Genomic DNA, 16,920 nt, shown 5'->3' with positions numbered 1-16,920 from the left:
GTGACTGAAGACTGAAGAGTGAAGACAACGTGGCGTGACTATGCATTTCCACAGCCAATAGGCGTCTGACAGCTGGACCATGAGGGGGACATTTTGTTTCAATGCATGCATTTTGTTACAATCGTAAAATCGGTTATGAAATTATGATTTTGCGCGATTTCATCTGATTTTAACGATTTCACCTGATTTAAACCCGATTTCACCTGATTTAAACCCGATTTCACCCATTTTTTATTCTTTCAAACGATTCAGCACGTAAAGCATGTTTTGACTCGTAAAATCGTACGATTTTACGAGTCAAAACGCGATTTTAACAACCTTGCTCTATCCCTTTTCATTTCTCTTCAATCCTATTGACACAAAAAAAAAACTAAACAGAAATTAAAAATAGATTTTGAATGATTAAAAACTATTGAAAATGTACCAAAGAAAGGTGAGCTCGAAAAACATTGCCTGCAGGAAGCAAATAATGATATGAGAAACCCTAAGGCTTTTGATTGAAAAGTTTATCGATTTGTGAACAGAGTTGTCAAGAAATTGATCCAGAATAGATCTGTGCTTTTGAAGCAATATATGATTGGTGGTTTTTTTTCCAGCAACGGCGTATTATATACAGGGAGGGAGGGAGGGAGGTGGTAAGCATTGTTGTTAAAATCATGAGTTAACTCGTAAAATTATATGATTTTACGAGTCAAAATATATCTAACATGTAAAATTGAATTAAAAATAGAAAATCAGTAAAATCAGACTTAACTTATGTAAAATTGATAAACTCGGTTCGATTTTACAAGTTTACTAAATTTATTATATGAATCAAGTCAAGTTCAAATTTGATCTTAAAATTCCTACTGATCAGTTTTGCGAGATTATACATATATCTCAAACCATACATTGGATAGAGCTGAAATTTTACAAGGAAATAGTAGACATATGAAAATATATTGTGGTAAATTTTCAAGTTAAATGGAGTTAAGGAACATAATATTTTAAAGGGTCAAAATTAGTAGATGAATCTTGTCAAATATGTCAAACTAGACATTCATGTACTATTTAGGACATATCTAGAACTACCCGTGGAATTTTGTTATGATTAAAGTTGGGTTAGAAACTAGACATCTGAAGCTTTTCAACCATATATTGTAGGGCCAGTAATTCATCAAAATAAAAAAGAACGATTTGTTTGAAATCAGAATTTAAATTTGCCAAGAACATGCGAAAATTGGAGATTTGGGCTACATGGAGGAATTTTAACACGAAGACTTTTTTTTATTATTCTATTTTATTTATTTATTTATTTTTGAATAATTATTTTTAATTTAAATTTTTTTCTAGCGCATTAGACATTGTTTAGGGGTTTATTTCATTACCAAATTTATTTTAGTTAATTACTAATTTAGGCTTATTAGTTTGCAACCCAAAAGGAATCCATTAGGACTTACTATGATGGGAACAACCAAGTTGTCACCAGGTTCATGTGTACTTTCTGCCATTTAGTGATTCCCCTGCATTGAGAAGTTTTGTTCTAAGACTTTTTATTTCTCCATGTCATTAATTTATTAATTCATATTATCTATCTCTCTCATTTTATTTAGATCACTCATTGATTATAATATTATTGACTCACTTTATCAGATTTTAATGTAATTTAATTTCTTGGTTGGGATTGTCAATATATAATTAGTTAAAAAAAATTACTTATAATTTTACAATTTTACGATTCAAGTTTACTTTGTTTTTTTTATGTCGTGTTAAAAAAACATTTTGACAACCTTTGTTGTAAGAATAACTAAATCCTAACTCGGATTAACTCAGATTGATCCTTTCAATTTATAACCCATACTTTATTCAAAGTCAACTTTTGGGTTGAATTTTAAAACTATGTTTTTTTTTTAACTTTTGTTGCTTTGCATGGAAGTAAGAAAAAAAAGTTAATCATAAATATTTACTCTTTAGAGTAGAAAGTGATTTTTATAAAAGTAGTTTAAAAAATAATTATAAATATTTAAAATTCAACTAACTTTACTTATTTTTATTTTATACATATTAATTAATTAACTAATATTTGATAATATTTAAATATTTTTAAAATAAATTAACCTCAATTATTTTATTTAAGTATATTACCTCATTGCTTTCATGGATTATAACTAAATTATTTAGTAGTTCTATTTACTTAAAAAAAATATTGTGTACTATTTTGATTATTTTTTTCTCTACTTATATTTTTTAGTGATTTTTATGTTTTTTTAATGAAAGAAGTAATTTTTTGAGAAATTATTTTATTTTTGTAAAAAATAATGTTTAATTTAGAAAAAAACAATCAATTGAAATTATATTTTTAATAATAATTATTTTAATTGAAATAATGTAATAATATTTTACTAAATAATTAAAGTGATTTCTCTCAAATTGCAACATAATTATTTATTAATAAATAATTTGAAGTGTTTTATCTTACAATGCTATATAATATAATAAAAGCTCGTTAGATATTGTGGTAGAGATTGCTTTTCAAAGTACTTTTTGTTTAGTATCAAAATAATATATTTTTTTTTAAAAATATTTTTTATATCAGCACACTAAAATGATCTAAAAATATAAAAAAATAATTTGAAAAAAATCCAATTTAAAAAAAAAAACACTTTTGCATTGTAAAAACAAATGGTGCCTAAAGAAATCAAATCAACACATGCTTGTCATTTCAAATTTGAACATGAATAAAGCTTGTTTAGGAATGCAGCTGCACAAGAAGAGTGCTCCAATTCTTAAATAACTTAAGATCTTGTTTATTTTTTCAGTTACAAAACATTTTTGAAAAAAATTGAGATTTTTTATTTTATTTTAAAGTATTTGTTTAGGGTATTTTTAAATCGTTTGATATGCTGATAACAAAAATAATTTTTAAAAAATAAAAAATATTATATTAATATATTTTTAAATAAAAAATAATTGATAACATAATGACTCTTAATACAACAGTGGATATGGAAATTGGAGAGGCGAAATGTTATCTTGATCTGCCCGACCCCGTCCACGAGTCGATATTTATTTTTCTTAAGTAAGGAAAATAAAGTTCTGGGTACCAGAAAAGATGTTAGGCTGTTAATCAAATGGGTACCTGGGCTCATATAGGATTGTTTCAGGCGGTCCGAATCATACGTTATATCACCCATCAATATCACTGGACCAAAATAAAAGTCTCGAATGAAAATCCACCGGCTCTTTCCATCAGCCCACGTCATACCGGTTTTTTTCCAGCAAAAAAATAAAACATACTATGAAATACCTACTACACGTGTCACCATGCAATTGGATAAGTGGCAGAGATGACGTCTCTTCACAAAAAGACCTCCATTCCTCACACTCTCTCCCCAGGTACAACCTCTACAGCACTCAACATCCAACCAGTCACAGTAGAAGAGCGTGGCCTATAAAAGCCTTCCTCTTCCGGGTACCCGGAAAAATTCGAAAAAAAAAAAAAACTACACAACAAAAAACATCACTCGCTCCTCACACACAAACGAACGCAGAGAACGAGAGAGCGGAGCCAAGTGTGTAACGTCTATGTAGGGAAAAATTAATTCTCAAATCTAGATCGAACCCTAAATTTTCTTAACCTATATCGAATTCTCTCATTTCTTTATTTATCAGATCCAATTATCGATTGACGATTTTGTAGTTACTTAGATTGATAGGAGGGAATTATGGCGGCCATTAAGTCGGTGAATAGATCGGCGTCGGTGGCGTTAGCCCCGGACTCGCCTTACATGGCAGCGGGGACGATGGCGGGGGCGGTTGATCTGTCATTTAGCTCGTCTGCGAATCTTGAGATCTTTAAGCTTGATTTCCAATCGGAAGATCATGATCTCCCTGTTGTTGGTGAGTGTCAAAGTTCTGAGAGATTTAATCGTCTCGCATGGGGCAGGAATGGATCCGGCTCTAATACATATGGTCTTGGACTTATTGCTGGTGGCCTTGTTGATGGCAATATCGACATTTTGAATCCCTTGTCCCTGATCCGGTATTTTTAGAATTTTGCTCAATGTATCATCCATTTGAATTTGATTGAGATTGGTTTGCTAATTGGGATGGATTGTTGGTGAAATTTGTGAGTGGAGGATAGGCTTTCTGGGATGTATAGTAAGATCTGATGCAAATTAGGTAGTTTTGTTTTTGCGTGGATTGGTTTTACATTGAATGTAATTTGGATTGGACGGAAATGTTTTGATCGGAGTTGTCTGTTTAAGAGTCGGGAATATAGAGAGATGAGAACACGGTTTTGTAAGATTGTGTTCTGATTTAAAACGGTAAAATTGGTATCTCAGGGAATTCTCTAGCTTGATTTAAGTTTTGCTTGGGGTTCTCCATGTTGGGATGTAGAGGTTTATGTGGCATGTGGGGAATTCTTGTTGGCACAAATTCGATATGTACATTGTATGCTGTGCAATTGATATGCTTCCACATTGAATTTTGATGAAACCTCGATTTTGAGTTGAGGTTCATAGTTTATATAGTGGAACTTCTTGGCGAGGAGTTTTAATTGCTTATTGGAATTGCTGTTTAGAGGGTGATTGTTTTTTCATTTTTGAGCCAGCATTGATTTGATTTTTTTATTATAAAATTTTAAATGAGGGTTTTTCACATTTCTTTTCTGTTTTTTTGTGCCTTGATCTTTTGGTTGTTTTAACTGTGCTTCGAAGTTTGAGTTCCCTGTAAAGTTGGAAATCTACAAAAGTAGAGGGTTGACATTTTAATATGGCTAACGGGTTGCTGGACAGATGTAGATGGATAGCTTTTGTGGATTTTGAAGTTTCCCATTTTCTTGCTTTTAAGTACTATAATTCTTCTCTGCATGCAGTTCATGAAATATTATTTTTTTGTGTTAAAAATGTAATAGAAATCCACACTGTAAATCTTGTCTAAATTCTGTCTTTTGTTTGATGTAGCACTTATTTTATATTCTAATTTTGTTCGCAGTTCTGAGGCAAGTGAAAGTGCTCTTGTTGGTCATCTATCACGTCACAAAGGGCCTGTAAGTTTATTCTTTCATTAAAACCTTTTTATTTGCTGACACTCTTGTAGTTTAGACAGATGGCCAGACTTTATGCCTGTTGCTTTTGCCTTATGTTTCAGGTTCGTGGCCTTGAATTTAATTCCATCACCCCTAACTTACTTGCATCTGGCGCTGATGATGGTGAAATCTGCATTTGGGATTTGGCTGCACCTGCAGAACCTTCTCATTTTCCACCTCTCAAGGTATGCTACATTTGAAACTTTACCATTTTAAAGTTTCTTTGTGCTTGCACTTTGTCTCTAGATTGCCATATTCCCTGAATTGAACTCTCACTGATGAAGAATAAAATTATTGTGATGTGCTCTAAATGCTAGATATACATATAAGGAGGTGTTTGGAATCATTTTTGATCCCTTTTGTTTTGTAATAATCCTTTCATGTATACATTAAGCTTTGTTTGTTGCCCAGCAGCTCCAGCTGTTGCTTAGCTCCTCTTGTTTAGTGGTTTCTTATGAGTAATTGAGGAAACCCATTGCAATCAGGAACACTTCTCCAGTGTGGTTTCCTTAGTGAACAAAATTAAAGTTTATGTGAATTTATTGTGTAAAGCTAGGCTGGTGTTTAGGTTGAAATTTTGTATTTTCTTATTTTATGTACTATGGAAAACAAAGGGAAAACTTAGGTTAGGCTGTGGGGTTGCTTTGATATGGGATCCTTGCTGAAAGTTTTTGACATAAGACAGAAAAGATGATACTTTTTTTGGTTATCGGATTATTAGAAGGGGCAGAATAGTAGGAGAATCTGTTAATGAGGTGATAATACCTCTGAAAAGTTACAGGTCTTAATTAATTTGGTTACAAAGTGGTTTGAGAAGATTGTTTTGTTGGTATTGTTATGAAGATTTGATGGGATTGAACACGGGGCCATTGGACCTTTAATCCCTTGAATCTCATTTAGGATCTTACTGTAAGGTAAAAGGATGGGACTAGAGGCATATGGCATTTGTTAATTACTTCCCAGTCTCCTCCAACCCAGTAATGAATCCTGAAACAAGATATGGGGCAATTGGTGTATAATTTATTACCTTGTGTTTGAAAATGAACCTTGTGATCTCCTCCATCCCCCAATGCTGGGATTTTTTTTTTCAAATTTTATACTTTCTTAAACGTCTACTCTTCACCACCTAACCAACTATAAGGAGCTTTTATGTTCAAGGAGGGATATATTAACTGCGTAACACTTTAGTCGTTATTTTCCTTCCATCCAGATATAGCAATTTTCTTAGAAAAATATATGCAGAAGTTTTTTAGTGTTTCAACAATACCTTGGAAAGATAACATGGACCGAGGACTTACACTATGTGACAACTGGTTTAGTTTTACTGAAACGCATTCAATCATTTGTTACTTTATGCTCGCTTACCCATAAGTAAGCCTTCTAAATTTTCATAATCTAAAAAATCAAATTCAATATTTAAAAGCTTCTAAGTGATTGGATAAGGACTGAGATGAAGTAAACCAAGGTTTATTTCTACCTAAACACCACCCTAGTCCAAAACAACCTTAAATTATACAAGTACTACACAATCTTGGATGGTAAATTTTCATATTGATAATTTGTAATGCTGCTGTAATCTCATAATCTAGGAAAAACCCCCAAAATTGCTCCGTGTTTATCTGGCATTGTTACCTGCACTGTTTCACTAGCTCTGCATTCTGTCATGAGCTTTGCATGCATCATATCATAATTACAATTAAGCTCCTGTCATAAACTCTGAAGGAAGCTCCTGAATAGAAATTCTTCTGGACAATGTCTGTTTTAGCTTGAGAATTATCCCTGGTTTTTTAATATGTATTTGGACTTGGCTCAGATGGTGTGGCCATATGTGTTGTGCATTGCCTCTGGCTGGAATCTCATTTGAGGGTGTTTAGCTATTCATACTGTGAATATTCTCCTTGCAATTCTTTTTGTCTCAAGATTTAGTCAAAGTGATTAAAGCTAAGGAAAACCGTGGAGAATAGAATAGAGATATTATTGTGCTAAGTAAAGGAGGAATTTGAGCACTCTTTTTATGTCCATCACAACAGATGTAAAACGATGGCATGTAAACAGTTTCACTTTGTGTGACCTTAAATTTAATGGTCACACGGTACATTAATGTGAGAGGTGTTATCCTGTGTTGCCTGATACATGTATAGTTGGATTTTAATCTATGGCATCATAATAATATAACAGATCTTCTGAAATATGATATTGAAACTGAGTGTAAAAGCATTATAGTTAATCAATGTAGCATGTGCCTTGTTTTATTTCTTGTCTCCTTTGAAAGTTTCAAACTGGGTCATTCTGGAAATAGCAGCAAGAATTCATTTCCTTTATTCTTTTCTTTCCTAGGATACTCTTTGCTGACTTGTGGCTAACATGAGGGGTGTCACCAGTTAGTAAGGTAGGGTGGTTTCGTAAAGAAGAGGGAAATGCTGACAAGTTCCATATCATCTGTTAGGCCCATTTTGTCATTCCTAGCTGTTTCTCATAGTTCCATGCTTGCTTTTCTAATAGGAGTTAGACTTGGAGTCGGCCAGGAATTTGATATCACCCTTTATCTAAGAAAGCTTGGAATTAATATCTACTTCTGTATTTTTGAAGTTCCATTGTTTCAAATAGATTGTAGTTGTTGCTGGAAGCCTAATTCTATGCAGTTTTTTTCTTGGACTAGCAGCAGTGGGGACTTAAAAGCCCCTCTGTTTACCTCCTTTTCTCTCCCTTTCCTGCTCACTATTGGTACTCAATGATTTTTTGCCCCTTATTCATGTTGGGTCTGGTGGGATCTTTATGCAGGGTACTGGTTCTGCCTCTCAAGGAGAGATTTCGTATGTTTCCTGGAATTGCAGAGTTCAACATATATTAGCATCCACTTCTTCCAATGGAATAACAGGTGAGATAGAAAAATGGGCTTACCTGTTATTGATGATGACCTAGTTATTTTCCTTTAGTGTGGAAGACTGACCATTTCATACATTTGCAGTGGTTTGGGACCTAAAGAAGCAGAAACCAGCAATTTCGTAAGTTTCTGCTTTCTGTTTCTAAATAATACCACACACACACACACACATGTTAAAAATCGTTCCGTCTCAGCTGATTCTGGACTTCTATTAAACAGTTTTGGAGATTCAATTAGAAGGCGGTGCTCTGTTTTGCAGTGGCATCCCGATGTTGCCACTCAGCTTGTTGTTGCGTCGGATGAAGATGGGTCTCCTTCTCTTCGGGTAATAACTTGGCTGTTTCTAGATTTTTTTTTCAAGTATTAATTTTCATTGAATTTCCTAGTTCATAATGCTGTTTGCTTGCAGCTTTGGGACATGCGAAACATAATTGAACCTGTGAAGGAGTATGTGGGACACACTAAAGGTATGGCACAATATATAGTATATCAACATGATTTTTTTTCTTAAGTTATTATGAGAAAGAAACATAGAAGACAAACATAAACATAGAGAAATTCATAGCAGAAATACCATAAACAAGCTAGAAATACCATCCTATCCCACAATGCTGTTTCGAGGGGGAATAGTTTTTGATGATGTGTGAGCCTTGCTATGCCCAAATAATCCAATGTCCTAACTATAGTGAACAAAGCACACCTCCATAAGACTCCAGGATCCTTTTCCGCCCAAAACATACAAAATGCTCGAGAAGAAATTCCTCTACCTTGGATCATGTTTCAGCATGAGTTTTAATTTGCAGATGTTTTATGGGTTCCATGTAATTCGTAGCAGTTTCAGATTCTCCTTTAGTTTTGTAGTATAAAATCTTGTAGGCTCACTAGAAACAGTGGTCCAGCTTGTCTAATTTTATGATTCTTTATAATATTGGAGGTGAAAGGATCTGCTGAGTCAAAAAAATCATCTCTGGCCTAGATTCCATGATCCTTTTTATTGTGCTGTAAAAATGTGAGTGTTTTTGTTTTATGCATGCTTACTGATCCAGGTTTGTATTTGTGGAATATTTAATTAAATATTCTTAGTCTTCATCCTGCATCTACCTTATCCTAGTTTCAGTTTTCCATGAGCTAATTCTCACAAGAGGCTAAATATTTATGTTCTTTTAAAACTTTTAGTAATTTCAACATTTTATTTGGATACTTTTTTTTGTTGGCTTATTATTTTTTCCGACCAATGTCTTCTTACACCAGGTGTAATAGGAATGTCATGGTGTCCCAATGACAGCTCATATTTGCTTACCTGCGCTAAAGATAATCGAACAATCTGCTGGAATACAGTAACTGCAGAGGTAAGGGAGTATCTTAGAGGTCTCCCTCCCTTTTTTATGAATAAAAATTTGATTCATAACCTTAAACTCGGCAGGAAATTCCTGCTTCAAAACTTGTACAACTGAAGCATTATAAGCTTAGTTGTATTAGTTTCAGTTTTGGCAGCTGTGAGATGGTTTTAATTTGAATTTTTATCTTCTTACTTCTATCTTGCAAGCATTCACCCGCCTTTTCTTTTCTTATACTTGGTTGATGCTTATTGTTTAATTTTGGAGCAGATTGTCTGTGAATTGCCAGCTGGCACCAACTGGAACTTCGATGTTCATTGGTATCCCAGGATGCCTGGGGTTATATCAGCATCATCTTTTGATGGAAAAGTTGGCATTTACAACATTGAGGTAAGCATCTACTTTGTGCTGCTACTGATTTTGTTTTTTCGTCTTGCTGGTGAGTATGTAACGAGTAAGGGAAGGGAAAAATGTACTCATGATAAAATCATGTCACCCCTTGAAAAAGAAAAAGGAAAGAACAAAAAGAAACAATACCATGTGGGTGTTAGTGGGTCGAAACTGTACAGTGATGGCTTAGAAGAGTAGGTTATATAATGGAATGCTAAAAAATGTGTGTGCGTGCATATATTTGTTATTTTCACGACCATTATAGAGATGTTCTGTTTTGGATCTCTGTTTGCAGGGTTGCAGTCGATATACTGCTGGGGACAACGACTTTGGAAGAGGTAGTGTAGTTTATTAGACAAGAGATCTCATAAATGCATTATCTGTTTTCTATGTAATTATTTGGGACCATGAACTTATAATCATACCATCAACTTTAGAAGTTGATTTGGTGCATTTCATTTGATTTTGATAAAAAAATAATATGCTTATGAATCATGGCTGGGATGCACCCTTTGAGCCTAATGGATTGCACATAAACAATTTTATTTCGTTACAACACCAATTTCTTCCTTCCATAATACAATATAAATTTTTTCTATTAGGGCATTGACTGCCATAAAATATTGTTTTTGTGTGAGCCAGTCATGGTTTTAGTTTTGCTTTTAGTTCCAAGATATGGATAAAGCTTCGACTATGCTAAGGCCAGTTTAAAATGGTGCCATCATTTTTGTTCTGCTCAAGATGTGCGACTCCATAGATCCACATTAAAAGATGATTGGGTTATCCTTGCATCTTCATTTTTTTGTCTTTGAGATTGAAATAGTGTACACGTGATTATCTAATGAAAGAGTGAGATGAATTATTATTTTAGTGTACACTGGAAGCAAATTCAAGTTTCAGGACTTTGAAGAATGCTCTGACAAACCGTTTTATAATGGTCCTCTTTTTTGTTTACACCTTTATGTTTTCCTTTATGCTATGATGCTTGTATATTCTATTATAAGTTTTGTTTTAGAATATTTATTCTGCCATCTATTTTATGCAGCAAAACTAAGAGCTCCAAAATGGTGTGAGTGTCCGGTTGGGGCTTCTTTTGGCTTTGGAGGAAAGCTTGTATCATTTCGCCCTAAGTTACATGCTGCTGGTGCTTCCGAGGTATCCCTTTTGGATAAGTTGCTCTTTCTTCTATATTTTCTACTTTTCTTTTCTACTTATTCTTTTAAAGTGTTTCTCAGGTTTTTTTGCATAACTTAGTTACCGAAGACAGTTTGGTGAGTCGATCATCTGAATTTGAAAGTGCCATACAAAATGGGGAGAAGTCTTTGCTAAAGGCTTTATGTGATAAAAAATCTCAAGAGTCTGAGTACGCATCTGTATCCTAGAAATCTCAACATAAAAAATCTTTTCTTTTTGAAACCTCTCCTTTTCTTCAAATAAATTGACCAATTGTTTTGCCTTTATGTGATCAATCATCTTGGCAGATCAGAGGATGATCGAGAAACTTGGGGTTTCTTAAAGGTGATGTTTGAAGAAGATGGAACAGCAAGGACTAGGATGCTTGCCCACCTTGGTTTTAGTGTACCCATTGAAGAAAAAGATGCTGTACAGGAGAATGGTCTCAACCAGGAAATAAATGCCGTTCGACTCGATGATACACCTACTGACAAAGTGGGATATGAGAATAATAAAGAGGCCACCATCTTCTCTGCTGATGATGGGGAAGACTTTTTTAACAACCTTCCAAGTCCTAAAGCTGATGCTTCTTTGGCGCCGTCTGGTGATAATCTTGATCTTGGGAATTCTGCTCCTATTGCGGAAGAAATATCACAAGAACCAGAGACATTGGAGGAGAGTGCTGACCCATCATTTGATGATAGTATACAATGTGCTTTGGTTGTGGGAGACTACAAAGGGGCTGTTGCACAGTGCATATCAGCAAATAAAATTGCTGATGCTTTAGTTATTGCTCATGCTGGTGGCACTTCATTATGGGAGAATACACGTGATCAATATCTTAAATTGAGTCCTTCACCTTACTTGAAGGTAGCTTAACATTCTTTCTTTCTATGTTTTTTTCTTAATGTACCCAGGTCATTAATGTCTTTGCTGATGTATATAGCTTCATTGCAATGGTATATGCTTTTCCCAATTATCAATCAGCTAGATGTTGTCACCTCACAGTCAACCATTTTCATTTTCAGATTGTTTCTGCAATGGTGAACAATGATCTTTTGACCCTTGTAAACACCAGGCCTCTCAAATACTGGAAAGAAACTCTTGCACTCCTTTGTACAGTAAGATCCTCAAATCCAGAAGTGAATGTCATATGTCATATCTGATGGAATTCAGTTGTAAATTGTTTTTTTTTTGTTTATCATTACAAGATATCCTGTTGTTATTATCTATTGATTGGTAGTTGATTGTGTTTTGCTTTTTCTATTTTTGTAGTGAAATTAAATATCTGTGCGTGAAGTGGTTCCTGCTTGTACATTTAGTCATAGAAAAGTGCACATGTTCTTACATTTGCATCTGTATTTTTGGACTGTACTATTTATTTTGATTATGAAATATTAGATTCTGCAATTCTTACATGTGAAACTTATGTGAACCTGTGATGGGAAAAAGTTTAACATGGAAGTGTTTCTTAAAACAGATGTGCAAGACACTGTTGTTTCTCCGTATTGATCTACTTTCATTATTTTGATAATCAGTTCGCACCAAGTGAGGAATGGAGTATGCTATGCAATTCACTTGCTTCAAAATTAATAGCTGCTGGTAATACTTTGGCGGCAACTCTTTGTTATATATGTGCTGGCAATATTGACAAAACAGTTGAAATTTGGTCAAGGAGTCTGTCCACTGAGAGTGAAGGGAAATCGTACATTGATCTTCTTCAGGTTAGCTGACAACAAAGTAGAACTTTGTAGTATTTAATGTTTTATCAAGGCATTTTGATTTATATTCTTTGTTTGGCTAGGATTTGATGGAGAAGACCATCGTCCTTGCTCTGGCAAGTGGTCAAAAGCAATTTAGTGCCTCTTTGTGCAAGCTTGTTGAGAAGTATGCTGAAATTTTAGCCAGTCAGGGCCTCTTAACAACAGCACTAGAGTACTTGAAACTTTTGGGTTCTGATGATTTGTCTCCTGAGCTTACAATCATAAGAGACCGTATTGCTCTCTCCATGGAACCTGGTATGTTTTCTGTTGAAAAATCTTTAAAAGAAATATAACACTTCCAGCCCTCAATCCTTAATTGTAGTTTATGATTCAAGTTCCTCTGTATTACTCTCTCCATGGAACCTGGTATGTTTTTCTTTTGAAAAATCTTTAAAAGAATTATAACACTTCCAGTCCTCAATCCTTAATTGTAGTTTATCATTCAAGTTCCTGGCACTATGATCTTGAGAGATCATCCATTACTGTTTATTCCAACCATAGTTACATGAATAAGGGATATTATCTTGATCAAGGTCATTGAAACACAATTTCGATCTTCCGAATCTACTTGTGATAATTTTTGGTAGTTCTATTTATTTTTACATGAGCATATAAAATGAGGGGAAAAAAGGAAATAGCAAAATGAAGGGAGAAATTTAGGCTTGAATACTTAGTTTAGAGACCAGGCAGTAAAAATACTTGATTTGATGTCGCTGCCTGACATGTTAGCTTGATCAGTCCGCTCTGCCCCTTTCTTTTTCAGCCTTGACCATACCATGTGGGGCAGGGTTTCCCTTTCCCCGTGGTGTAGTTCGTTCTTAGCGAATTGACGAAGCAAATGGATTGTGGGAAAACCTCCGTCTGCTTGAACCAGTGTGATTAAAGTTGAGTCAGGTGTTTTTCTGGTGTTTAGTCATGTTCAGGTCATTATATGACATCTCTGTTATAACTCTGGTGTATTGTGGTAAAAGAAGTGTTTTTCAGTTGATGCGGTGAAAGGAGGTCTTCTAATTTTAAATCCAGTATTAATACAGTCCAGCATAACTTCTCCCATTGCCTCATTGCCTGAACTTAAGGCATTATCAATGCTATCTGCAAACTGAGTAACAGTTAATATATTAATTTCTGATGCAGAGAAAGAAGCTAAGACTCCAGCTTTTGAGAACACCCAACAGCAAGGTGGATCATTTTATGGTGCCCAACATCCTGGTTTTGGTGTGGCTGATGCCCCTCATACTTATTATCAGGTGGACATTCTGGCTTTTCATTCCTTAAATGTATCATAGTTTTTAAGTGCTGTTTGTAGGGAATGTGATGTGTAGCTCATGTGGTTGACCACTTAATGCTTGTTTATTATTTTAGGGAGCAGTTACTCAACAAATGAACCAGAGTGTTCCTGGGAGTCTATACAGTGAAAATAATCAGCAACCTATTGACTCGTCGTACGGAAGAGGATTTGGTGCTCCTTCTCCCTATCAGCCTTCACCACCGCCCCCGGCATATCAGCCTGCACCACTGCCCCAAATGTTTGTTCCAACTCCTACACCACAGGCACCTAAGGTATTCTGTTTTCTTTATCTTGATTTTTTGATGTAAAAGATAACTCATTATGTAGTTCACTTGCATGCATAGATGTATTTGATTGTATGTGTATGTGTGGCGTTTTTTTTTCCTGACTTGGTGATACCCTATATGTGCTAAGACATAGTTGATTGTAGGAGTTGCCATCAAATTGAGTTTTTTCAGGAAGAGATTGTTTGTTAATAGATCTTGATTGAAGCTTGATTTTTTTTTCTTTGTTCTTTGGGTTAGATGTTGCCAATGTATCAATAGTTGTGCTGGTTGTTTCTAGTTTCTACCACTCATTACTTCACCTTTTTTTTCTTGCAGACAAATTTTGCTCCACCTCCACCTCATGCTGCTGCCTCTCAACAGCCTACGAGGCCTTTTGTCCCTGCAAATGTTCCCATGCTAAGAAATGCAGAACAGTATCAGCAACCCACATTGGGCTCTCAGTTATATCCTGTCTGTATATTTTCTGTGGATTACAATTTAGTGTTAACTGGTATATTTCTGAGGATGCACTAAAAGTTTTGCTTGCTTGTTTTAGGGGACTGCCAATCCTGCCTATAATCCTGTACAACCCCCAACTGGTTCACAAGGACCTATCACAGCTCAGACGGGTGCAATTCCTGGCCACAGAATGCCACAAGTTGTTGCTCCTGGCCCAACACCAATGGGATTTAGGCCTGTACATTCAGGGGTTGTTCAAAGACCTGGGATTGGTTCAATGCAACCGCCAAGTCCTACTCAGCCTGCATCAATGCAACCAGCTGTGGTTCCTGCTGCTCCACCGCCTACCGTGCAAACAGTCGACACCTCAAATGTTCCTGGTAATTACCAAAACAAAGTTGGATTTCCCTTAAATAGATCAATCTTGGTTAATGATTTTAATTTACTAGCAGTCTTAGAAAACTTCTGCTTGCACTAGGGTTGTCTTTCTGAAATCAGTTGTGGTTGTGGAAAAAAATATTTTTTTGCCATGTACTAGCAACATTCAGGCTGCGGTTCCTGTCTGGTGGGCAGTTCTAGTAATCAATTCTTGTAGAAGCCGTCACATGGATGTCTTAACACTAGAAATCACAAGTAAAATGTGTGAAAAATCATCATTTGAAACTTAAATGTTGGTTTAAGCTGGATAAACAATCTGCTGGATTGCCACTAGTTTGGCATCCAACATTTGATCATAACAGTGGCTATATACTTTCTTTGTATACCGCAATGATTTATGATTAGGTGTGTTACTAGTTTATCTTGTTTTGCATTTGTTTCAGCTCACCATAGACCAGTCATTACAACATTGACAAGACTATTTAAAGAGACATCAGAAGCTTTGGGAGGTGCCCGTGCAAATCCAGCCAGGAAGCGTGAAATTGAAGATAATTCAAGGAAAATAGGTGCCTTGTTTGCTAAACTCAACAGTGGGGATATATCTGAAAATGCTTCTGATAAGCTTTTTCAGCTATGCCAGGCTTTGGACATGAATGATTTTAGCACAGCTCTGCAAATCCAGGCAAGTGTTATTCAAAGAGCTATTTATGTTTTCACACTTAAACGGAAATGAGTTATAAGCACTGCTAACTCTTTCTATTTCTAAGCGTGGAACAGGTACTTCTTACCACAAGTGAGTGGGATGAATGTAACTTCTGGCTAGCAACGCTCAAAAGAATGATCAAGACAAGGCAGGGCGCTGGTGTGAGATCAAGTTAAAACACAAAATTTCAAACTACATGATCTCTACTTAGCATTTCTCATTCGACGTGTGCTGTAGCTCTTTTAGCTGGTTGTCTTCTTCGATGTAAACAAAAGCGGCTTCGCTAGACAGAACTGCAGGGCTTTGGATTATTTGCCCTAACTCGCTGTTACAGGAGTAATGCCTTTTGCTACATCGAGTCAGCGCGGATAGTTATCAGGACATTGATGGTATTCCCTTTTCTTTCTTTTTTTCTCTCCCTCTTTTCGCATTTAACATTTGTTTGTAGTGTTGAGAAATAGAGTTTTGGTTTTTAGTACACCAATGACCAATGTTGCTACAACTCACAATTTTTTGTTGAAGTACAGTGGCATTTAGTTTATCTATTGCTGTCACCATCTGCTGTATCTCCCTCATGATACTTACTATCTATCATGTGTATGAGAAATGGAACTTCTAATAACATGATTGTTATTGAAGTATTTTGTTCCCCCTCGTCATCTTGAATCATTGATTTATGAAATCTTACTCCGCCCTGCTTGTGGCAAGCCCTTGCTCTGTTTCCTACCAGGGGCCAGCTTTCTCCTCTCTGTTTTAACAATTAGCTGGTGTGGCTCCAGTTTCATTCTATCAAAATTTACAAGTTTAAGATTTTTTTTATTTAATTATAAATAGTATTCTCATATCAGCTTGTACATTAACAATCAAAGTTTTAATAAATCCTATTATATGCTCACTCTAAAATAGGAGGGCATGAAGTTAGAGAATACATAAATACTTGATTATTAGAATTAATTGATTAACTGATTATTTAATCTGGAAGTTATGTTAAATAGGCTAGTTGAATTTTTGAAGTTTCATCAATTGTCATAAATAAGTTACCGGAGTAAATTGACTCACGAATTACAACATTCCAATGAATGAATCACTGCCTCTTGAATCTTGGGGGCAAATTAAAATTATGTAAGGACTTTTAAAGTACTTTTTAATATTAAAATAATAATTTAATTTTGATATAACAAATCAAAACGATTTAAACATATAAAAAA

General features: G+C 35.0%; 1 protein-coding gene across 1 annotated transcript; it reads left to right on the top strand.

Moving 5' to 3' along the window:
* Positions 1-3,390: 3,390 nt before the first annotated feature.
* LOC7480058 (protein transport protein SEC31 homolog B) lies at positions 3,391-16,366 on the top strand. The gene is made up of 22 exons (XM_024580935.2): positions 3,391-4,021; positions 4,978-5,032; positions 5,134-5,256; positions 7,853-7,949; positions 8,040-8,076; positions 8,175-8,280; positions 8,365-8,422; positions 9,207-9,304; positions 9,563-9,682; positions 9,978-10,020; positions 10,728-10,837; positions 10,918-11,045; positions 11,164-11,725; positions 11,884-11,976; positions 12,394-12,579; positions 12,660-12,873; positions 13,753-13,865; positions 13,981-14,178; positions 14,509-14,643; positions 14,729-15,011; positions 15,453-15,691; positions 15,787-16,366. Exons 1-22 carry the CDS (start codon positions 3,705-3,707, stop codon positions 15,886-15,888), a joined length of 3,417 nt encoding a protein of 1,138 aa, XP_024436703.1. The 5' UTR covers positions 3,391-3,704; the 3' UTR covers positions 15,889-16,366.
* The last annotated feature ends 554 nt before the right edge of the window (positions 16,367-16,920 follow it).

Source organism: Populus trichocarpa, chromosome 1 (assembly GCF_000002775.5).
Source record: "Populus trichocarpa isolate Nisqually-1 chromosome 1, P.trichocarpa_v4.1, whole genome shotgun sequence".
In the NCBI taxonomy this organism is placed as follows: Eukaryota; Viridiplantae; Streptophyta; class Magnoliopsida; order Malpighiales; family Salicaceae; genus Populus; species Populus trichocarpa.
This window is presented reverse-complemented; position numbering and strand designations above follow the sequence as displayed.

What these genes read in the sequence shown, in the direction of transcription:
- LOC7480058 (XM_024580935.2), top strand. Translation starts at nt 3,705, where the DNA reads ATGGCGGCCATTAAGTCGGTGAATAGATCGGCGTCGGTGGCGTTAGCC. An exon ending in TATCACGTCACAAAGGGCCT is followed by an intron (nt 5,033 to 5,133) that starts GTAAGTTTATTC and finishes CTTATGTTTCAG; the next exon opens with GTTCGTGGCCTTGAATTTAA. An exon ending in ATGGGTCTCCTTCTCTTCGG is followed by an intron (nt 8,281 to 8,364) that starts GTAATAACTTGG and finishes GTTTGCTTGCAG; the next exon opens with CTTTGGGACATGCGAAACAT.